This window comes from Vicugna pacos, chromosome 20, assembly GCF_048564905.1.
Source record: "Vicugna pacos chromosome 20, VicPac4, whole genome shotgun sequence".
In the NCBI taxonomy this organism is placed as follows: Eukaryota; Metazoa; Chordata; class Mammalia; order Artiodactyla; family Camelidae; genus Vicugna; species Vicugna pacos.
In genome coordinates, this window is record NC_133006.1 from 7781528 (window position 1) to 7805734 (window position 24207).

The 24207-nt window shown below is 39.2% G+C and overlaps 1 protein-coding gene across 1 annotated transcript in view; it reads right to left on the minus strand.

Moving 5' to 3' along the window:
- TINAG (tubulointerstitial nephritis antigen) overlaps positions 1 to 24207 on the minus strand; it is a 63799-nt gene that overhangs the window by 37948 nt on the left and 1644 nt on the right. The window contains exons 2-5 of the mRNA XM_072944682.1: positions 18530 to 18593; positions 17796 to 17885; positions 12438 to 12552; positions 239 to 362 (exon numbers count right to left, since the gene is read on the minus strand). Of these exons, the coding sequence (XP_072800783.1) occupies positions 239 to 362; positions 12438 to 12552; positions 17796 to 17885; positions 18530 to 18593 (393 nt within the window). The remainder of the gene's footprint in view (positions 1 to 238; positions 363 to 12437; positions 12553 to 17795; positions 17886 to 18529; positions 18594 to 24207) is intronic.

A 24207-nucleotide genomic window follows, 5' to 3' on the forward strand; every position in this document is an offset into this window, starting at 1 on the left:
TCTTTTGATTTACTCTCTCTTTAAAGTTAGACCCTAAAAATAAAGACCAATTTTCAGAGTGAAAAATAGATTTTTATCTAATCTTCAGGCTGCTTTCTTGGGCTAGACTAAGACTTTATCTTAATTGCCCACATGTTAATATTTAAATGTGTTAAATTAAAAACGTTTTTAATTTCTGCCCCAAGATCTAGAGTCAAAGGGAGAATTTACAAGGAAGAAATTAAAATGACTTTATTACTTGCAGTAGAAAACGCCCAAGACGCAGCACAGTTTTTCTGATCCAACGGGCCGTGGGTCCATCCTGGCCATTTGTAAGAAGCAACAAAAAACTCTGGAAGATCAGTTGTCGTGGGTAAAGAAGCCTAAGGAAGAAAAAGAGGCTGATGTAACAGTGTTTTTCCAGTGTACCTCAATAACCACGGTAAGAGAATGATTCAAGTTTTCTGAATGACATCCCTGAGAAGAATTATTCGTGTAAGGTATCTATTTCACTCTGTTCAGAAATGACGATTCCATGTGGGCAATCACGACCCAGTACAAAGTCACAAGGACAACCCACAAAATGATTTTCCTGGGTTATCACACGGGGTGATCATTTCAGCCAATGACTCTGTCACGGTGACTCCGAGTTTTGGTCACCCCCGTGGAAGACCACAGGATGTCATTTAAATCTGGCCTCATAAACAACGTCTAGTTTTATGTCCCTCCCATGTTGTAGAGTGTGTGTGCTTCTGACATGATATTCATTTTGAAACGATGCACTGGGGACAACTATGCGTTAACAGACTTGGAGCCCCCTGAAACACCAATTTTGAACTAGCTATTGGGAAACAAATTTGGGATGAATTGGCAGATAGCTACATAAAATCATTGAAGAATAAAAAGAACTTCAGGAGGTGTGCAACGCCAAACGTACAAAACCACGGTGTCTTAAGAGTCAATGTTAAGGACCTGACAGAGTCAGTTTCAGACGCTGTCTTTCCAAGAAGGCAAATTCAATGTCATGGACCTTGTTCTGTTCGTGATGACTCAAAGAAAATCTAAAATACTATACCCTGGGGTTTTTTGCTTTTTCAAATTTTTCTAAAAACTGAAAACTTTCATTCCCACAAATAGTCAGGACTCCAACCAAACAAGGTTTTAAAATTAATTTGTATCACTTATGCATACACATCCATTGACACACATGCACATCATTTTTGAGAGTGCGTTAAAGTTTTCAGTGTTTTAATGCACAATCTTTATCATCTCAATAGCTCTATGTGATATAATCAGGGCAAGTATTATTCACTATACTTTATGCACAAGGAAACGAACTTCTGAAAGTTTAATGACATACTAAGGCCTTTCAATTAAATAAAAACCATCCCTTGAGACCAGGCCCAGGTTTTAGATTCCTAACACCTCGGCTCCATTGATCATTTCACCACTTTATCAGAAATACACGGATACTTTGCAAAAGAAGTCAAATGTCCATAAAAGTTAAATTTTTACCTATTTAAAAGTTTTATGACTGGTAACTGAACAAAGCAGACTATTGATTCAAAACCTTGCCCAGAAAAATTACAGCTGACAAGCATAAAATAGCTTTAGAGACTGAAGGAAAACTGAGAATGTGCATGTCTGCTTGAAAAGATATTCATGCAAAATATTTATAAATTTGAATCTTAAAGGGAGTTCAGTTTTGACTGAAAGAACTGTTATCGGCTGATTAAGAAAGTTATTCAATCCTGAGTTCTATTACTAAAAACACTGCTATGTAGTTGATGGAGAGAAAGTGCTAAACCATTAAGCAGATCACGGCAGAGGACCCGTGTGGTAACTCAAAGAGCTGCTCGCAGAAATTCGGGTGATTTTAGATTCCTATGCCATCAAGTTATCCAGACTGCAGAACCCTAGAGTTGGAGCAGAATAAATTTACTGCTCTGAGTAGATGATTTCAGAGATACAGACCCACTCTCCCGAAGAGTCTTTCCAACCAGAACAGAAATACACACAACTTACACATTCCTCATACCTCCCAACTTTATTGCCACTGGCTTATCAGTGTGCTTGGGGAATTTATAATATGGTCACTTCAAGTTTCAGAGAAATATGTGGCGTGTCAGCTGTTATTTTAACACATCGCTTTTTAATCCTAATTTCATAGCAGAGCTAGGCTATTTCCTTTCTGCTTTGTGGAAGCAATAAAGCTATAACTATGACTTGAAACCCATTTCAATAGCTCTTCAGAATTTGGCTTCCGCATTCCAAAACCCACCAGAGAACTCTGCATGTGGGACGTATTCAGCAAATGTCTGAGAAGAATGAGGAGATACATGTCTCTCTGAAAGAATTCATCACTTTAAAAAGTCATTTTCCCCCTACAGGCACATTCAGTTAAATTATAATAGCAGCATGCATTTGCTTTCTATGATTTATTGTTTAAAAATATACGGCTGGATAATGCTCCCCAATAAAATAAGGCAATAGAGAAACAGCAAGCAAAATTATCATATTCATTGAGAACATATTTACCAAGCCACTAGGCCAGAGCAATTCATGACGCTTACCTGTCAGATGTTTCAAGATTTTTACCAATTATTTAATATTGCTTTTCTTAAAAGTAAGCTCACAGGATTTGAAGCTCAACAAGTACATATTACCTTGCCATGTTATTTACCTTACGATATCAGATAATCTGATATAATAAACACAGGGTAAATTTTATATCTCATTACTCCATAATTACTGCATTCCCCTCTGAGCTCATAAATATAAGTAAACACCATAGAATAACAGCATTTAGGAATTGGAAACAGATGTCTGGTTTCACTAAAAGATTTTTTTCTTGGTCAAAGTCTAGCTTAATAAAGCAAAAAAATCAAAAGGATCAGCTGACAGAGACAGAAACTCCAAAATGACAGCGGCTTAACTGAGATAGCAAATTAATTTTTAAGAGATTTACACTATTACATATAGACATTTTTAATTATTTTCATTGTAATGTTGAAAATTTTCAATCATCATCTAATTAAATTTCCAAATTAACATTAGTCAAATTTGAACAGTCTCACTGCTTTAATATTTCCATTTAGATATTAGAGAGATTAAAGACACTGTGAGAAATATAAGAAATAAATGCAGTAGTGAACACTAGAGAATTTTGTTTTACAATGATTCTTGCATTTAATTGAATCAAAATTCCTAACAATCATGGAAACATAATCACAGAGCAGCTTGGGAACAAACTAATCATATTTGGACATTCTAGACATTCTTACTAAAAGTCCATGTCTACACAATATCCACTCTGTGAATCACTTCCCCTCTTACTTGTACTTACCGCCACTTAAATTTGGATAATGAATGACCTGAGACTCAAAAGAGGGCAACGGAGAACAATGTTCTGTTCTGACCTTCACAATCCAAAGTCAGTGGCTGTGAATACCAAGAAATTTCTTCTAAGTTATTTGATGTTGGAGAGGAAGGGACCAATGTTTTGGTTGCTAATGGCAAAATGAATTTTTCATTTTCAACAACATTTGCCTTCATGCCTTAACTCTGAAAAAGTTATGCTTTGATACTTCTCTAGTTTCTGTTTTTTCCAATGATCTAGCTTCTTGTAAATATTAATATCCGATGGCTGCACCATGGCAGGTGGCACTAGTTCTCCAGTGCTCCCACCCCTACTTTTTTATTGAAGTATAGTTGATGTGCAATATTGTTAGTTTCTGGTGTACAACATAGTGATTCAGCTCTACATGTGGAATACTACTCAGCCATGAAAAGAATGAAACAATGCCATGTGCAGCAACATGGATGGACCCAGAGATTATCATACTAAGTGAATTAAGTCATCCAGTCCTCCCCTTTTGAATAGGTTTTCCTTTTATTCATAACAATAACAATTTTAGCTCAGCTCATGCAAGCTCAGATAAATGACCATATTTCCTGAACCCTCTTTTGGCTCCCAGGTGTGGCCACATGACTAAATTCTGGCCCATGGGAGACATCTAGCACTTGACTTTTATTGCTTTATATTTATCTTTTTTTTTTTCCTTTCCCAGTGGGAGAAATTTGGATAGAGCTGAACATGGAGACAGGGAGCAGCCTTCTTGAACCATTACATGATGTGGATATAAAGGCTCTGGAAAACAGAACAAGAAAGGAGAAGCTTGGGTACCCAAAACCAGGGAGTGCAATTCCAGTGGAGGTTCACCCACCTCCAGATTTGTTGGTAAGAAATCAATTTCTAAGTTACTTAAGCCACTATCATTTTGGGATTTTGTCAGTCTCAGATGAGCCTAATCATAGCTAAAAGAGTGCACATAACTGACTTTAAACATGCTATGGTAAGTTTGCAACAGCATAGATGGACCTGGAGATCGTCATGCTAAGTTAGGTAAGTCAGGCAGAGAAAGAAAAATACTGTATGATATTATTTATATGTGGAATCTAAAAAAAAAAGACACAAATGAACTTATTTACAAAATAGGAACAGACTCACAGACATAGAAAATAGACTTATGGTTACAGGGTGAGGGGAGAGAGAGAGGGTAGGAAGGGATAAATTGGGAGTTCAAGGTTTGCAGATGTTAACTACTATATACAAAATAAACAACAAAGTCTTACTGTATAGCACAGGGAATTATATTCAATACCATATAATAGCCTATAATGAAAAAGAATCTGAAAAGGAATATATATTTGTATAACTGAATCACTGCATTGTATACCAGAAATTAACACAACATTGTAAACTGTGGTAAGGCAATACCATGTTTCATTGAGCCCAGGGTATCATCAAATTTAAGAAGCATCCCAATTTCAAAGGTGTAATAGGGTGAAGAAAATGTGCATCTGGAAATGGATGAGCTATGATATTTCCTAAAATGACTTTCTTAGAACACGAGTTCTGAGGAATTGTAATAGATAATTATACAAAGAGGAGTTGCTTAGTCAAACAGTTCTGAGAAGTACCGGCTTTAAAAATTAGATTTTTGTCCTCGCTGCAATATTTTTTTATAAACTACTTAAGTGTCGAGAGACTCTAAGAAATGAAAATAATGTTTGTGATTTTAAATGTGCATGGCCCAATGCGAAGTACCTTGCCTTATTTCTTTTTATTTCACTTCATTTTTCTCCGTGAAGCAGATCAGAGGGCTAGTGTTTCACAGAACACACTTTGGGAAGAACCACAGCATGGACTAGATAGAAACTGACCTGGGGAGGCCAGGGAGTAGGTGCCTGTTACATCAACACCCTCAATCACCTCAAGAATCTACTTTTTAACAGCCCCAAATATTTGTTCACAGAGACGGGAAAAAATTATTTTCACATTTCTTTTTGAAGCTTTGTCCTGCTGTGATCATTTCAGCCCCACGGTGTTGTTCCAGTCGTGTTCAATTACATCACAGTGCTGTGCATCAGACTTTGACTAGTATAGAAAAATAAACTGAAAAGTCAGACACCAATTTGAGAGATAAGACATTCATTCTGCCAGAGGTACAGCTGCGTAAGGAGTGAGACCAGATGTATAGCTTCTACAGTTTCCTGAAGTGTTTGGGGTCCCATTCTGAGAAGGAGGGAAAGAAAGAAAAGAGAGCTCCTGGAGAGACATAGCAGATGCTTTGATGCTCTTTGAACTTGAAGACCCTTAATTCAGGAACAGCAAGAACACTGGCATCCGATTCCGTCCCCAGCTCTTGACCCATTGAGCGGAGGAGATTCTCAGATGAGATGCTTCTGTACTTAAACAGAGTCCACCATGCCCCCGTGGTACCACTTTTCTGCAACATCACTGAGACCTACCATATCCCACATAATTATTACACAAGCCTGATGCCATCTGCATCACATTCATATGTGTGGAGATAAACCTCAATTTTATGGGAAGGAATAGTCATATTGGTTCAATATTATATAAAGAACGTAACAATAGAATTGTGTTTTTTACTTTTCTCATTAGTGTGTTGGTTTCTACAATGACTTCTGTTTACACAAGTGATAAAGGTTATTGAAATCAAGTAGACATTTGCTCAGGCAGGGTTATTCCTAGTTAAATTAAAAATTTTTTCAATAACCTATGAAGGGTAAAAACGAAGCTTGGTGATAGTCACGTTGATTTTTTTTCCAAAGGTAACTCTCATCCCTCAGACTGTCACTAAAATATATTTCAGCAAGGAAAAAACAAACTCTTCCAATTATAACTAACAACTGGAGAAACAGATCTAGTCAGTCAGATAGTGTATCTTCTCTAGATCGTGATAACGTCTCTACATGATTAAATAAATTTTCCTCTCTCACCTCAATGATCAGTGGTTTCAAAAGTTATGATGTAACACATAACATATTATTTTACTTTAACTTCCAACAAACAATGGAAAAAAAGATATTTTTTTCTCTGTTACTAATGCCAACTTAGACACGCTAAAATCATCTATATTGGGTGACTGGAAAAAGATGTTGTACTAGTAAACACTGCAGTTGACAAAAAAATTTGGAATATTTTTACATGCATCAATCTGATACCATATAATATAGTAAAGCTTCAGGTTTTAAATGTTATACCAGCCTTCTTAGTGTTTTAGTAGTTTCCAAATAGCTCTACCTAAGGTGTGATATTTACCTGTAATAACTATTTTTCTCCCTAGGGAATGATCAACAAAACTATACATTATTTTTTTTTAAACTAAACCAAGTAAAGAAAAGAACTCTTAAATTTTCCCATTTCTATTTGAAAATACTGTGTTTTTTTTCAAAATATTTGTAATATTTGTAATAGGATATAAAACAGTGAAGCTTCTTGAAGTTCTCTCCCAAATTCAAAAGCACCTGAACATTATGCCTGGAAAGACAATCAGGTACAGGGTTGTTGATTTGATTAGATTTGATTTGATATGATTTGACATGATTTGATTTGATGTGATTTAGGAGCGTAGTAGACAAACTTTCAGGGTCACCAGAAATACATAAACTCCATCAGGGCCAATAAACCCAGAGCTACACCTTTCTTTATGAAATAAAATACCCCAAATGATGAAGCCTTGGATGATTTAGTTCTTACAGAATTTATTTGTTTCAGAAACCTGCTGTTTTCTCAAGGTTAATCCAAGGGAGAAAGAACGTTATATATTATACAATAACATTTCCTTAATGCTCTCCTACAGTCTGTGTCCTAAGCATTCTTATTCATCACTTCATGGACTTACAACCCTGTGAGCTTGGGTACCACTGCTGTCATCATTTCAGCCAGACTAGACCCAAGCACATTGGCTGCAGAACTCACATGATATAAGTGGGAATGTGTAACTAAATGCCCTGCCTACGCGTGCCTGTTAACAGACCTCACCTGGGACGTTTCTGCTGGCTTGAAAGACCTCAGTCCACGCTAGTTTTGCATACAATCATAGTAATTATTTTCTTTCTGAGACACTGGGAGAGTTCGATTTTAGCCCTGAATATAATTCTGCCCTCTCCAGTGCTTTTATTTCGACAGTTTAGCTTGAGTTAGCATTTCCTAAAGGGTGTTCTGTGGAGTCTAAATCCTGGAGAATATTAACAATGATTTTAAACAAACAAACAAGGAAAGGGTCTCTGATGTCATGAATCTAGGACACACTGGGTGAAAAAAAAGGTAGAGGAAGGGTTCTCAGGGTCTTCAGAACGCTAGTGTAGAGTGTGACTCTTCGGAATACAGATGTAATACACCATTTCACAAGTGCATTTGACCACAGATAAGACACCTTTATTCCAAATCTTGCGAGATTGGTGGTCCATGGAACAAATGCTGAGGAAATATTGAAATATGGTTTAAACCATGTCATAACCCCCCATAAGGAGACAAAAGGCTTGACCAGTAGAGTTGGAAGTCCCTGTGGAGAGCTACCCTGCGAAGGCCAGAGCTCCATCAGTCCCACTGCAAATTTGTCCAGACAACACACAGAAGTTCCAAGGAGCATCACTGGTTCATCCAATCGTTCTTAACATTTTTAGTGCAGAACAAGTTGGAACAGAGCCATCCAATGGGGGTGTTACTGGGAACAATCTCAAGAAATAGCCTTCAGGAAAAAATTAGGCAAAGTTTGATCAGCTGGAATTTTCTGACCCAAATCTAGACATGGTTCTAAAGAGGGTGAAGTGAGCCTTCATACACAACTAGGAGCCACATGGTGTGGGCAGGACCCTCTCAGCTTGCTTTCTCTCCCTTTTTCCACTTCCTCTTGTCCAGTCTGCTGGTACCCAGAGAACACTGTAAACTAATGTTTCTTATTGTCTGCCCTCACTTGGGACTGCCACCCAGAAAGGGCGTCCCAAAATCCTTTAGCTCATTTTTCTAATCTCCCACTATCAGTAATATATTTCTATTCCTCATTGTTACAAATCTCACTCTACAAAAACTCATTTGAATTGAACTAACTCCTATAGATTAAACCAATTTTTCCTGTTTTCCATAGATGATCATGAAATTCTCTGTGCAACACCTGTTGACAATCGTCAAAGTCACACTCAGCAGACACATGATGGGGATAGTGATTCAAGCCAAGCAGTGGAGCCAGGAGACCAGCCGAGGAGAAGGGCTCTCGGGGGGACTCGGGAAGACTGACCCATGGCTCATCTTTCCCACTCAAGATAAGGAATTTGATCAATCTCAGTTCTCATCCAGGGGATGTGCTTGAGGAAAGGGAGAGGTTTGGGGCTGAGGACGCAGTGGTATCTCTTAGAAAAATTATTTCACTGCTGGCAACTGCCTGCTCCATCTGCACATATATGTCAGCCAATGTTGAAAATGGTATTTTTTAAACAATTGAGAAAAAGTGGGGGGAGGAGTTGTCCTGAGAAGCAAATCCACACAAAAATCATTCATTTTCACTGAACTCAGGAGTAATCTGATATATTGGGATATTTTCTATGTAGTCACCAGGCTAAGAATTAACCTATTTATTAAGCTCTTCCTGTGACTGTTAGTTCAACTCAGTTCATGCTGACTTTCTGTTCTTCATAGAAGTACTTGTTATATTCCTGATTTTCTTCTATCAGAGAGGAGGACAATTCCAACACTCAGAAACTTTTTGATAGGACTTCAGTCCTCAAGCTACCGTGCCTTAGAAATGGGAAGCAATTTCCCTGCCTTATATCCTAAGTGGGTAATAGGACACTTACAGGTCAGCCACATTCTCCTCACTGCTTTTCTGGAATTGCTTGGCACTTTATACCATTAATTCATAGCACTAGGTAATATAAATGCTCCCAAACTAATCATTAAGATTTCTTTTCGTTTAAATATCACCGTAGTGACCTTTATGCTAACAAACCCCAGGAGCTAATAAATAATTTAGAATTACATTTCCTTTTTCTATGCGATGGTGAGTGGCAACCTGGGAAAGAAATGTACCTCATTTTTGGTAAATATAAAATATTCTAAGTTGCGAAAAATAAAGCAAATTAGAAAGAAGGTTGGAGAAAATGTACATAGACACTCAAATGAATATTTGGCTAACTGAGACCCTCAACAAAAGCAAATGAAAGAGCGATCTTCATAAAGGGGGTGAATTTATTGTTTTCTTAAACAATTCTGCCTCTTTCTTCCCTAGACAAGGACAAAAATGAAAAAGAAAACAGCCAGAAAAAAATAAATAATTCTTTTCCAGTTGATCACATAGTTAGGTCAGTAAAACTTATGAGTCAGGATGACCCCTCTAAAGATTGTATATCTTACTAATTGCAGGAAAGATCCAAAAATAGATCTAAGCTGATCATTTCATAAAGTTAGGTCTGGTTCCAAGATTAAACAGCTCTTTGCTGTTCTGAACCCGCATTGGCCAAAGCTAAGTGATTCTACTGGAACTTTAAGTGAGACAGGAGGGAAGGGAGCAGGGCACAGCCACTCAAGGAAGGACAGCAACTTAACACCAAAAAGGTAGAAGATTCACCAAAATGGTGGAAGATTCACCTCCTGGTTGGCCTTGAGGATTAAGAGGTTTGACCTCTAGTAGACCTTGAGCTTCATTATATGCTCATTGTAACAGCGTGATCAAATAACATGCCCACAGGCGCCATGACAGCCCCAAGGCTGACCGCAAAAGGCCAAAGAATGGGCGGTGGCCCAGTTCCTGGGAATCCCAGCCCCTCCCCCCCAGGGCAGTTGGATTGACCCCACCTGTAGGCATGTGAAGCTACTGAGCCCATAAAAAGTGACACCACCACGCCTAGTGGCCCTTTGCGCTCTCTCCCCACTTTGGAGACAGCCCGCATCTGTCCATGGAGTGGGCACCTACTTTTACTTTAACCTCAGCACCCAACCCCCACACCTCTTTCCTTGCCTTTCTCTTGCCTGACACTCTATGCAGTATGTAGCTCTCTAAATAAATCTCCCGTTACTCAACGGTGGCTCGCACTTGAATTCTTTCCTGTGCAAAGCCAAGGACCCACACCTGGTGGGACACATCCTGGGGGCTCAACCGAGACCTGGGACACGGCCCTCCTCTTGCTGCACATCCGTTTTCCTGCATCATAAGGACTATTTGTGGGGCAGATCAAAAAAATCCTGGCTCTGCAGTTTAGATAATTGGGCGGTGGTTTTTCAGTCCTCTCAGTCTCCATGTGACCTGACCTCGCTCTGTCTCAATGTCCTTGTCTTTAAAATGTGGATAATTACAGTACCTACTATGTGGGAGCCCAAGATTGGGTTAATAAATTGTAACAGACTCTATGACCTTTAAGAAGAACAAATGTGCTTAGTTAATAAGTTTCCTAGCCACTTTCCTAGCAGGTGCCTATGCATCTGCACTTGGATCTCCTTGCCCTAAAAAGCAGAGACAACCCCTTGCTTGCATACTTGAGGTTTCAGCTTAGGGCTGCTTCCGCAGTGGTAAAGCCATTGTGTGTCCCTTGCTATAAACGCAGGACACAGCTCGTTTATCATAAGCATAGGTCCGTAGTTCAGGGTTTACTCTGCTCGTTGCAAAGCGACGACCCATACACTGGTTATGCTTTCTGCTGTTTAGATAGTCTTTAACCCCCAGGACAAGAACCTGGTGGTCCGGTGGTCTGTTTTGCAATCAGCTTCTTCTATCTGAAGAATGTACCTTGGCCCCCTCCCTCCAGGACTGCCCTGAGGATAAATTAAGCGTTTGTACCCATTGTGGAATTTACAATCTCTACCCATTCCTTAAGCTCCTGCGTTCCATGACACAATTGTTTGTGATCTTTTCTTTGATTGTGCACAGTAAATATGGGAGTGTTTGAGAGGCTTGGGGAGTTGGTCTCCGACTCCTTCTTGCTCTCTTGACTTTCCACAGAGTCTCGAGTAACTCATTCCATCGTGGTGGGACCTCTGCCGGACAGAACCCACACGACTACGTCAAACTGCCGTGGGAATTAGGTGAGATGTTGTACTAAAATGCTTAGCACACAACGGATCAAGAAATGGCAACTATTGTTAACTTCCCTGATACTTGTTGTAACAAGTTATATAATTGGAGTGATAACTCAGGGGATGACATCTCTCGAATGTAAAGCACATTAAACATTTCATAAGAAGCCTGGGGATTTACCACTCATCCAATAGCAAACAGTGGTCCTGCTTCCTCTGGGATGCTGAGTGCTTCTGGGGCACCAGGACCAGACACCTGCAGAGGGAAGAGGCAGCTCTCCAGCAGCCTGGGAAGCCCTGCTCTGCTTTGGGCAATTTTAACAGTTCTTAAATATAATCAGCATCTCAACGGAGAGACACCACACGTGGAGGGGTAGCTCTAAGTTAGAAGTCTGTGATAGCTGGAGAGACAGAAGCCTCTTGATGCGAGATACCTAGTCTCAGATGATAACACCTTGAAATGAAAGGGAAAAGCAATACAAGAATAGAAAGCACTTGAGTGTTAGGAAACGTGACAATTTCACACAGGAATTTGTCAGGTCATCAGGCAAAATCCGAAGGCGTTCTTTAAATGGAAAATCTGAGGATTTTTGAGGATTAAACTTTTACTAGTCATCATAGCGTACATATCTGCAGTCACTGGCGTTTATTTTACCTTCATTTCAGAAGGGCTAGCCCAAGAGCCATCAACTCTGTTTTGATGAATTCACAAAATAACTAAGTTTACTTAAAAAAAAAAAAAGACAACTAATGACTTCCTTAAGCATTGGGTCACCAAGTAGCCAACAATCAGGAACATGAATTTCTATGAAATTATTAGCAGTATAAATGAACACACAATTGATCTTAAAGATTGGAGACTACAGCTAACTTTCAAAGTTCACATGAAGCTTTTGAGGGATGTAACAATCATTTGGGGAAATGGTTTTATTATTATTATTATTATTATTATTTGTATGCTAAAGTTATAACTCCAAAAGCTCAAAACTCACTATTTCAGTGATTTGAAAGGCCCTTAAATGCACACGCGGACACTTAGACAAACACACAGGTACGTGAGTCAGACGGAGAGAATACTTACTGTTACTTCGTGCATGCTCAGAAGCACGGGGCTCGGAGGCAGAGTGCCAAGGCGGTGTCTGAAACCCTCTTCTAAGGTCATTCCCCAGAACTGGCTGTAGTTCTGGGCTGTCCATCTGCCTTACAAACGAAAGACAGAAGCACGTACACGTTATAGAGGACCACTGTATCGATGCAGGTTGCTTTACAGTTCTGAAATTATGCAGAAGCAAATTTCACACAATTAGAACTGCTCCTGCCAGCAAGATAGTCTTTCTATTAATGATGCACTTTTGATTACTCTAGTAAGGAAGCATGTCCCTCTGCCCAAATCAGGTCTATGTCAATTATTTTAACGACCCTGAGGAATTCAAGGCCGTATCAATTTAGGCTAAGGTTAAGAATATGGAACCTACACATACTGTAAAGGGAATTTAGTGATAAGAAGGCCAATATATGTAGCTTCTTTTAAATGCCATGAAGTGCATGGCACTTTAGAAAGAAGCTTGAATGTGCAGAAGTGTTCTTATAGGTTAAACAGGGTAATCTGCTTTATTTAAAAGGAACTTGACCATGTTAAAAAAAAAAAAGAATTATCCATGAAAACTTGAGGATAAAAGAGTTATACTTAAAAAGGTCACATCAATGCTAATCCATTTTACTAAAATTTTACTGAAATATTTTATTTGAATATTGAAATATTCTATTACATATTAAATGAGTTAATTTGTGTTAAGTGCTCAGTAATCTTAGCCATTATTAATAATATAAATAAATGCAATTGATGTGAAATTAGACAACAAAAAAGTGCACATTTTTCTAGAGACATATTTTATGCCCTTACATAGAAAAGGAAGCTTTGTTTTCAAAATCTAATATTGAAATTTGAAAACAACAAAGATTCCTTAAGAGATAATAAGAGATGAAAAATGAGAACGATGAAAGTAATTTAATTTGTCTTGTTTAAATTACCGACACCTTGAAGGCAATATATTTTCAATAACTTAGTCCAATCTAAACTTTATCCTGTTGTGTTTATCACCTAAATTGCTTATAATGAGATCGGCTCCTGTGACTGATGAAAGATACAACTCAATTTTCAAAAACATATCTGGCAAGTTAATGCTCTTCTTTTATAAGACCTGTTAGTTCACAAAACCTTGAGTAACTTTGAGCCACAATTTTAAAATGCAGTCTCCATCATCCAGGGAATTTCAATAAGGAAACTTCTGAACATATTAGATATGGCAGCATCATTTAAGAGGCCAGCAGGACCAGCCTTAGGCAAAATCGTGACATCAGTAAGGTATGCTTTTGGAGCTTTACGTTAGTAGTTTTCAAACATTCAGAGACATCTGTGGGTCATTTAATTAACCACTCAATTTAGTGAACAGGGATCAGTATTTTAAAAGACAAAATCAAATATAGGAGAAACAATAGGAAATATTTGCGTTCGTCACACATAGTGAGGGTAAGTAGTGTTTATGTGCATCTAGGTATATGTACAGGTGCGTGTGTGTGTGTGTGTGTGTGTACTGGGTCATATAAATTAAATGCATATTTTTACTATGACTTATGCTCAAAAATGTGTCAAAAGCACCACTACCTTACACCATCCTCTTTGGCCTAGACTCATCACTCTCCTTTGAACCCAATTTAGCATTTACTGGAAACATTCTCTGCTAAACACTGGGAACATAGAAATAAATAAATTTCTCTACCTTCAGAGAGCTCATACCATAAAAAGACTACAGAGGTAAGAATGACTTCAGTATGTGTTGTGTATTAGAGGTAGGTCACACTATGGTCAGAGTAGAGAAGTCAAACATAACTCTACCTGAAGGAGTTAGAACAAATTTTTTTATGGAGGTGACTTCAGCACTCAGCCAGGAAGGATGAGAATGAGATTCATGGCCAGATGTGAGAAAAGGGAGCATTTGTTCTAAATCAAGTCGACCCTGGAGCAAAGCAGGTTTGAAATCAGGTAGCACCTTTAGGGAACAGCAGATGAGAACGCTTAAACCCCACCAGAGGGACCAGGGGGACAGGGGCTGGGAAGAGTGTAAAAGATGAGGCAGTAAGCGTTTGGGCCAGATGGTGATTTATGCTGAGAAGTGTAGTCCTATAAGCAGTGGAGCGTACCGGAGACTTTTAAAAGCATAAGTGGCAGAATCAAAGCTTTGTTCTAGGTGGAGGACTATGAAAGTATAAAGGATTGGCTAGAGTTTGGTCAGACTGAGAACAGAAAAGTTGGGTCATCTCCAAGTCGCCTTGATAGAGAAATGCGCCAGAACATAGCAGAGGGATATAGGAAATACATTTCCGAAATAAACTTTGTGGGAGTTACTAGAGCCTAGGGACAGACGGTGAAGAGGAAGGAAGCATCGAACTGACTTCCGATTCTCTGGGTTGGTGTTGACAAGGTGGAGGGGGTGCCAGGAACCTAGGACAGGTCAAAGAGGTTAATCCTTTTGGTTTGGGGCATTCTGATTTTGAGAAGTCAGTAAGAAATCAAGGCCACTTTATTCAATAGACTAGACTTTGAGTTCATAAGAACAATCAAGTTTAGAGACATGACAGGTTAAAAATGGGCACACGTTATCTGTGGCTCCTTCCATCAAGAGATGGCGTCCATTTCCCCAACTGTTTTATTTTTTTTTAATTGAAGTACCATCAGTTACAATGTGTCAATTTCTGGTGTACAGCACAGTGTCCCGGTCATGCATAGACATACATATATTCATTTTCATATTCTTTTTCATTAAAGGTTATTACAAGATATTGAATATAGTTCCCCATCCTATACAGAAGAAATTGTTTTTTTTTAATCTATTTTTATATATAGTAGCTAACATTCGTCTCCCCACCTGTTGAATGCGAGCTGGCCCGGTGACTTGCTCGGCCCAACAGAGAGCAATCAAATTGAGGCCGTGTGAATTTCAAGCTCAGGACTCCGGTGAGGCCCCGGGCAGCCTCCACTCACCTCAGGTTCAAATGCTGTCATTGTGTGGAGAAGCCAAGGCTGGCCTGTTGGAGACACGTGGGCCCCCCCACCCCCGCAACTACCACACCAACCACCAGGCATGGGAGTGAGGCCATCCAGCCCCAGCTGAGGCTCCAGATGTCTGGCGACACCTGAGTAACCCCAGGAGAGACCAGGAAAAGAGCCTTCACTAAGCCCATCCCGAATTGCTGATGTGAACAAATAAAAAGCCTGAAGTGTCAAGCTGCTAAATTCCGATGTGGTTCGTTGCGCAGTGACAGGTGACTGAATCAGGTAACTCTCTCCCTTGGTTCTACTAACTTGCTGGTGATGACCTGTGCTACTGAGTTGGCACTTAACAACTACTCTGTCACTAGAAATCCTTTTACAAAGTTCTGACCTGTGGACTCTACAGCTAGATTGTAAATTTCTTTAAGACAGAAATTTTTTATTCATATCCTCAGCCATGCCACAAGGGAAACACATGTTTCCTTAATATTAATTGATTGAAAAACTATGAATGGATTGTGTCATAACATAATACAGGGAATAAATAAGCATTGAATTGGGTGACATACAAGGAATAAAGACTTGGATCTAAAACATTACCAAGATGCCAGAAATAAATGTTTTAAAGCAAAGATTGTATATATCTGCATGTTGGCTATTTTACAAAAGCACCTACCACAGGTATGGAATGATAAAATGCGACGCTGTTCTCACACATAAAAACATTTTGAACATCAGAAACAGTAAATTGAGAATTAGAACATTCTTTTAAGTTCAAGGACTTTCTACACCCCCTTCCTTTTTATCCTTGGTAAATAATTTTAGTTTTACTCTTTTTTTCCCCACAGTTTGTCTCTTTTACTGAACTCTTTTACCTTTGCTCTGTGAATATTTCCTTTTGCTGCAATTACACTTTACTTTTTTTTTTAAGTCTTCCATGTTTGTGACTGAAAGGCAAGCTCATGCCTCTTAAACAGCCCTCGTGTACTCTTAACGATAAACAAATGATGAAATGAAAATTCTTCCTTCCAAGGAAGGCAACATTCTCAACAGCTCCCAGATTCTTATGTGCACTTTTTTCCTACATCGCTGTAAACTGTGATTTCTCCTGGGTTCTGGGACAATGGAAGGGTTGTCTGCTTCTCTTGGCTCCTTAGAAGTGTGTGCTTGTTAAGTCAAGCATCTGAATCCTTTTAGGAACCTAATTCAGATCATCTCTCCCTCTGACACACACTCTTGGGTTCTTTTAATGATTTAAATATCGCTTAGTCATAGAAAAATATAATTGGCTTTCCCTAAAAATACTTTAAAATGTCATTATGTTATCACCTAAAATATTGGGGAAACACCCGGGTGCACACACACAGACACACACACACACATACACACACACACAGAGGAATCAAGAACAGTCTGAGAATATTAATGTCAACAAAGGGGATTTCTATATTTCATTGAAAATCAGTGTCCCCATTGTGCTTGAAAACATACCTCTTAGGTGTGCAAAGAAATGCTATTGCTACTTTTTAAAAAATGCATTTCAGGATGACTTCACTATTAGAGTTGCTTGACAACTGATCTTCTCATGCAAACCCTTTTCCAGAATGTGGAAAATGTTACAGAGGGTGGATGGAGATTTGATCCATGGCGGTGGAGAAATCCTGAGGCAGAAACCAGCCAGCCAACCCCTCTTCCTCTCAGTTTAGTAAAGAAAGCCCAGGTTAGCACCTACAACCCGATTCCCTCCATGGAGGTGGGAAAGCCACCTAGTTTATCAATCTGTTGGAGAGCATCAAACAGTTATGTCATGTGTTTCCATGTCAATCAGCCCTATTTTTAGTTTATTAGCAAAATAACGTGGCTCAGCCTGTCTTTTGACTCAACTGTGAGTGAAATTGGCTAGATGTCAGTCACAGCGGTGAACTTGGCTAGATGGACTGGTCGACTGGGGGAGCCATCCAGATAAAATACAGCCCCTTAAGGACTGATTCTACCCAGAAGAGCTGAGCATGTGATTGGTTGGTTCAGGGCAGCAACGGAAGGAGAGATGCTTAATGTGAATAAATCAAGTCTGTTTTCGGATTTTGCTTGAATCCTTATCTGAACTAAAGCTCCCTCCACTCACCTCGCTCACACCATGACACCGCTCCTTTCTAGACAATTTAAGACTGTGCTCTTTATTTCTTCTTGGTGCATTTTGCTTTTTAACTATTTCACGTTCACCTCTGTGCATTCCCATTTCACATGCCTTTCTACCTCCTTTCCCATTTCTCTCCTACTTTTTTTTTCTAAAAAAATGACCAATTTTAGAAGATAGGAAATATGTTGTTTGAAGTCTGGGGAGTAACGAGCAGTGTCAAAAAGCCTACAAAGCAAGATTTCTCTCACCCATAGTCTCCTTTATTGATATGTTCAATTAGTCCTGGTTGAACAAGGCATACATGCTGGGAACACTTCCACTGCTGTCCTGAGCATGTGCTGCAAAGATAAAAAAAAAAAAATTGCAAAAGTGGCCTGGCCTTTAGGGAGTGCGATGACAAAAGTAATAACCAGACTTGCATGTTGCTAAGGCATAAAACAGTTTGGATTAATGTTCATCATGTGACTATTTAATTCTCGGCAAAAATAAATCCTAACACAGGCATTAGCTACCACCCACTATCTTCTACTGCAATCAGTTAATAAATGAAATGCTCACGCATTCATTGCAGTTTGAAAACATGAGACAATGGAGATGGTCATTTGAATGCATTTGTAATTGGAAACTTTCTGCAGGATAATCCTTTTAAGGCAGCCTGATTTTACGTATAGTTACTGTGTTCAGGGAAACATGGTTTGCCTGTAGCGTATTTAAGAGGTGTGTTTACTGCAGGCCTGCTGTATGATCAAGGCCCACTGTCACAAACAGCAAAGTCAAACATTAAAGGAAATATTCATGATTAGATCCTAAATTTCATTAAAATTAAAACACACTTGTAAAAACAAACTATAGTTATGTGATATACGACATGATTCTCTCTCTCTGTATTTAAACATATGCTTTGTTTCACAAATATTCCTTTTATTTGAGGAAAACATACACAGACAGCAGAATTCAGCTCTGTGCCACTTAAATTCATTACCAGGAATTGCAGTTTTCTTTAATTACTGATCCTTCTTCATAATGTTGACCATCTCTGTGGCAACCTGTCAACATAACATGGAAACAAGTGAAAATTTCCAAATGAAATGATAAAATGCATTCACATAACAAGTAATCTAAAATCGCATTTAGTTTTTCAACTCTGAAAAAATATCTGGTGCCAATCTGATGGAAATCCACATGGGGTTTGCGTTGAGGTTTATACATTGAATTCTTCTGGGCTTGCTCCATGAACTTCTATCTTTACACTGCGTTATGTTCCAACTAAAAGGATTTCTAAAGCATAAAAACTAGACTACCAAGGAGTTAATCACTAATGCACTTGAAAAATAATTAATGTATTTAAATAGGTAATGTGATAGAATTTATGACATTTCTCATTTTAACAGATCAAATCAAGTTTCATACGTGAATATGATTAATTGCATATGATTAGAGTAAGGAACTCAAAGTTTTGGACCAAAGTATAAAGCCTTTTTCATGGAATTCACCTTAAAAAGATCGACCCTGTTTTTCTCTTCAGAATTTGGGTCAGGAGAAAAATATTAAGAGTGTAGCCATTTGTGTTCCAGATCCAAATGTTTCTCAACTATCCACTGAAACACATTTTTGATTATTTTACCAGATTATATAAATTACTCAAAAGAGAACAAGTGTGAATTATCGTTATATGGAAACCAAGCAGTGAGATATTGTGAAAATAGTACCCTGGCTACAAATTAAATCCCTTTTGAAAATATAATTTAGACAAATTTAAAGTCCATGTTGAATTAACAAAAGCAGCAAAGTTCATTACTTTGATGTGTGAAAACATTTTTGACAGAAACTTGTAGTTGACAGATCACATCAGTGGCCCCTAATTAAAGTGAATTCTAAGTTTTCACTCATACAATCCTGGGAGAAATCTACAAGTTTAGAAATCATTCCAAGGGACCTGGTTTAACTACTGGCCACAATGTCACAAAAGCCACTTACAAATCAGCCACCCTCTGATTTTTCCAAAAATTGTGCCACAGGGAACATTTTATAACTGCCCTCTTCAGTAGGCACCGTGTTCTTGCAGTTCAATATTTTGCTTAATGAATCTAAAACCTCCATGTATTTGCATCTCTTTGCATCTATTTTCCTCTCTTCCGTGGATTTTTGACATTCTGCCGTCATGGGAAGAGAGAAGGTGACCACCTCTCCCCTGGACCACAGGCATCCTCTCTCCTGGACCACAGGCATCTTTGATGCAGCAAACTCAGGGGAGGGGGAGGACTTAACTTTAAATCCAGGTCAGAGTTTTCATTACTACCCAGAATCAAACACTTTCAGTAAATAAATTGCTATGTTTACAGCTTACAAAGACCCTGAAAGGAGCAACAGAAAGTTCATGCAACAATTCAAGTTTTATTCAAAGTCAAGGGAAGTACTTCCCTGGCTCGTTTTAAAGGGAGACGTTTGGGGGGTGGGGGAGTGGTGGCCGAATCATGCTTGTCCAACCTACCAGTCGCACAGATAAAGGGAACAAAAGTCCTAATGAAAAAAGGCTGTCCCTTCTCTGACCTTCTCTGTACCCCAGCTCCTAATTTTGAAGTCAAGAGAATGCTGTCACCAGGCCTACCCCAAGTCAGTAGTACCACATCTAGTGTTAGCAAACCTTCCATTTCTTGATCTTCCTTCCTTAACATCAAGTCACAATTGACACTGAGAAACAGTGGTTGTGGTAATCACACTTGAGAGTTGGCCTCTTGAACAAAAACTATAATCCGTTCACCTGAGTCTGGCCAAGGTGCACACAGGGTGGAGTGTGAGCCTCTACACACCCCTTGAGACACTCCTTCCCAACTCCAGTGTGCCCCACCCCATTCCCTGCATGACATTTAGAAAGATCTTTTCAAATCTATGTCGTATCCCTGCTTAAAATCCTCAAGGTATTCTTCATCAAATTTAGAACAAATGCAGATTTCTTACAATGACCTGTAAGCCTTTATCCTAGAATAAAGCCAAACTTCTTACCATGAGCTATAAGACCTTATCCAAATTTTCCCTTCCGTAATCTTTGTCCTCATCGCTCCTGTTGTGCTGGCTGAGGTGGGGTTCCCAGAGGGATGACGCAGTTGCACAATACTAATAAGCTGAACATAATTTGGAGGCCAAGCAAATGGGACCAGCTCTTGGATTGATTTTGGAGAACAAGCAAGAAGAGGAATCAAGCATACCTCATTTCTGCTTTGCCTGGGTTTGATTTAGACTAACTCTACATCTAAATCGGTTGGACATTCTAATGGAGAATGTCAAGTAGGGTAGTCACTGATGTCCACAGTTAAGTCAAGACCGAAGCATGATTTTGAGAGACAGCAACACATATTTTTAAAGCCTTGAGACTAAATACGAGTGTGCTTGAGAGGGTATGTGTAGGTAAGAGAAAGCCGTCCAGGACTCAGCTCAAACACTGTAGCCAACAGACACTCAGGAAACTGGGGAGGAGTGACCTGTGAGGAAGTAGGGAATCCAGAAGAGGGTGGAGTCTTGGAAAGCAAGAGAAGAAAGTGTCCTGGACAGGCGGAAGTGGTCACTAGGTATGGTACTGCTGAGAGGTCAAAAAAAGAACAGGTATCTGAATAGTGCGTCTGGAAACGTGGAAGTCTTCAACAGCCCCGCTGAGATAGAGTTTAGTAAAGCAGTAGGGAACGAGGGCTTGAGGAATGAGCTGGTGAGAGACTTGAGACGCAGGAAGTAAAGGGCTCCTTTCAGACAGTTTGCCATTCAAGGAAAGAAGGAAACGAGATAAAGAAGGAAATAAAAAGTTGGTTAAGGACATGGAGTCGAGGGAGGGCGTTTTCAAAGTTGGGAGCTACAAAAATACTTTTGTAAATTGATAGTTTTGTAAAATGGATTGATCTCAGAAAGAAGGGGGAAATGATGCTTCAGGAGGGAAGAATCAGGGGAGAGGGGAGAAAAGGAGAAAGAGGGAGGGAAGGGAGAAGGAGGGAGGGGCAACAGTAAGGGTGAAGATCTTGAAAAGACAAGAAAGGATGGGACTCAGAATTCAAGAGGAGGAATCCCATGGTGGGAGGGCAGAGCGCCTGCCTAGCATGCTTAAGGTCCTGGGTTCAATCCCCAGGACCTCCCTTAAAAAATAAATAAATAGCCTATTACCCACTCCTTCCTCCCAAAAAGAAGGGGAGAAATCTACTTGATGTAAAAAGTAACTAAGATGGAGGTAGGTTGAAAATTATGATCCTGGAGAGATGAGAGATTTCCTGGTGGCTTTATTTTCTCAGGGAAAAGTGTATACAGCACCTCAAAGCAAGTTAATCAAACTGGTTCCCCCTTGATGTCCATACATACATACATACATATGTAAAAATGTTTAAAGTAATGGCTGTAGAGATTAAAGGAGTTTTGCAACTTTAATAGCCACTAATACAAAATGAGGCAAATCAGATATTTGGAAAGTGAAATCAGTCTATTGATGTGAGAAAAGATGATAACATGAAATAACTGATTTTAAAATACTGCATCTTGATGTATGATAATATCCGTGCTGGTCCAAACTTCACTTTGGGGAAGGCAGCTGGATGCTCTAATCAGGAATGCGCATCGCAGGGGCGGTCAGGAGCATTTACCCTGAAAGGCTGGATTCCAGGGCAGCTGCTTACAAGTGCTTCCATTAGCCACTTTTTAATGGACACTAGAATACCCGTATAATGAGTGTCAGAAATGGGCTTTCATTGGTAAAATTAGTGGCTTGTTAATCAGCATAATGGATATAAAGTAATCAACTCTTATTGGTTAAATTCACAGCATTCAATTTACATAGATAGCTGAAAGGTGTTAAAGGCGGATCTCACGCTTTTGTATATCTTTTAAGGTCAGAAGCCTTCACATTTAGACCTGCTGCCAGGGAATTGATCTCTAAAAGGTCCAGCCGCGGGGTAGGAGGGTTTATCGTTCACTGACACCCTCTGTAATATTCTCACGTGGGAAAATTCCGAGAAATCTTTCAAGCAAGGCAGATGTGGGGACATCTAACAGGGCAGGGACTTGAGGTTTCTTGAAGCTTGCAGAGGTTGGAGGAATTGGATTGTCTCCTTACCGATATACATAAATATTTTTTGTAACCATCAGTATGTATGGGAGAGCTTGGACTGTGATTTGTCTTCATGGTAATGTGGTTAAGGAGGTGGTGAAGGAGTAAGTAACCCTCAGTTGATTCAAATGGGTGGGTGGTTTCCATACATTTTTTTAACCCACGTTGGACATAAGAATTGTGCATCAGCAAATTAGCTTATGTCTGTTCACAGCAGATGGTACCTTAGGCTCTTTCCTTAAGCTCTGCTACACCAGAGATTCCGTCTGGAAAATCCGCTCTGGATCTGTTTCAAAGATGATCATTTGTTTTCTGTATCTGATATTTGAAATCCTCCAATTTCGGGGAGTTAACCAGCAGAGATGGGGAAAAAAAAAGCCCAGAAGGAAGACGCTTCCTGATATGACCTAGATCCAGTCCATACAAAGCGGATATATTTATTTTTTTAAACCTTAAAATAATATATATAGTTTCAAGTCCCAGGCTTCAAAAGAGTTGCAGTATAAGAAACTAGATAACACCATGTAACTAGGTAAGTGAAAAACATTTAATAAATCAGTGGATCAACAACTTAACATCTCAGAGGGAGGTCACTTTATACACGCAAAAAATTAATACAAATAATGTAGCATTGTCTATTTATTTTAGCTGATTTTATACAATTTTTCAATATTGTGCTATTTCCTTTCAACCAGCTTCTTTCATAAGGAAGACAAAACAAAAGAAAAAAAATTATCTTTATGAGAGCAATTACAGTCTAATGTGAACTTTTTGCTATGAAATAAAATGATTAATTGCATCCTTCCATAATGAAAGAATATGGAATAAAAACTATAGGAATAAAAACTGTACCTAGAAATAAGTTCTAACTAAAACATGAGCCTGAATTAAAGCCTCGGCAAAACCCTAGCTTTCAAGCAAAACCGGACATTGCAGAAGTAGCCACTTCCTTCCTAAATGGGTCCTATGATTCAAATAAGATCAGTTCAAATACGCTTTGAACACAGCTTATACAGAATATTTCTACTCAGCACCCAAGCAGCTATGCTTACTTGACATCTTTCAATGAGTTCTCAAAATAGGATAAAATCTTAAATCCTTAATATGACCTGTAAATCCTGACAAAATCTGACCTCTCTATTCACTCACCTCTCATATCACCTCATATGACCCTCTGCTAACCATTACTCTCTAGAAATGGTGGCTTCCATCCAATTTCCAGACCTCGCCAGGCCTGGCTCTTAAATCTCAAAGGCCTTTCCATCAGCTCTGCCTCAGTTCCCCTCCCTCCTCAAGCCTCAGCTTAAACGTCTTCCCTCACTGACCTCCCCCACCGAGGCTAACGTTATGTATCTCTTTACACATTAACGTTATATTCTGACATACTTCCTCACAGCACCCTAAACATTCCTTTCAGAGAATTTAACACAACTTGCAATTGTACAGTGAGTTTGTTAAATATCTTACACACACACCCCCCAACACACACACACACACACACACACACACACACAACTTGACTGTCACTTCAGTCACAATAAGATCTTATCTTTTCTTCCCCATTGTTGCCTGGCACGGTG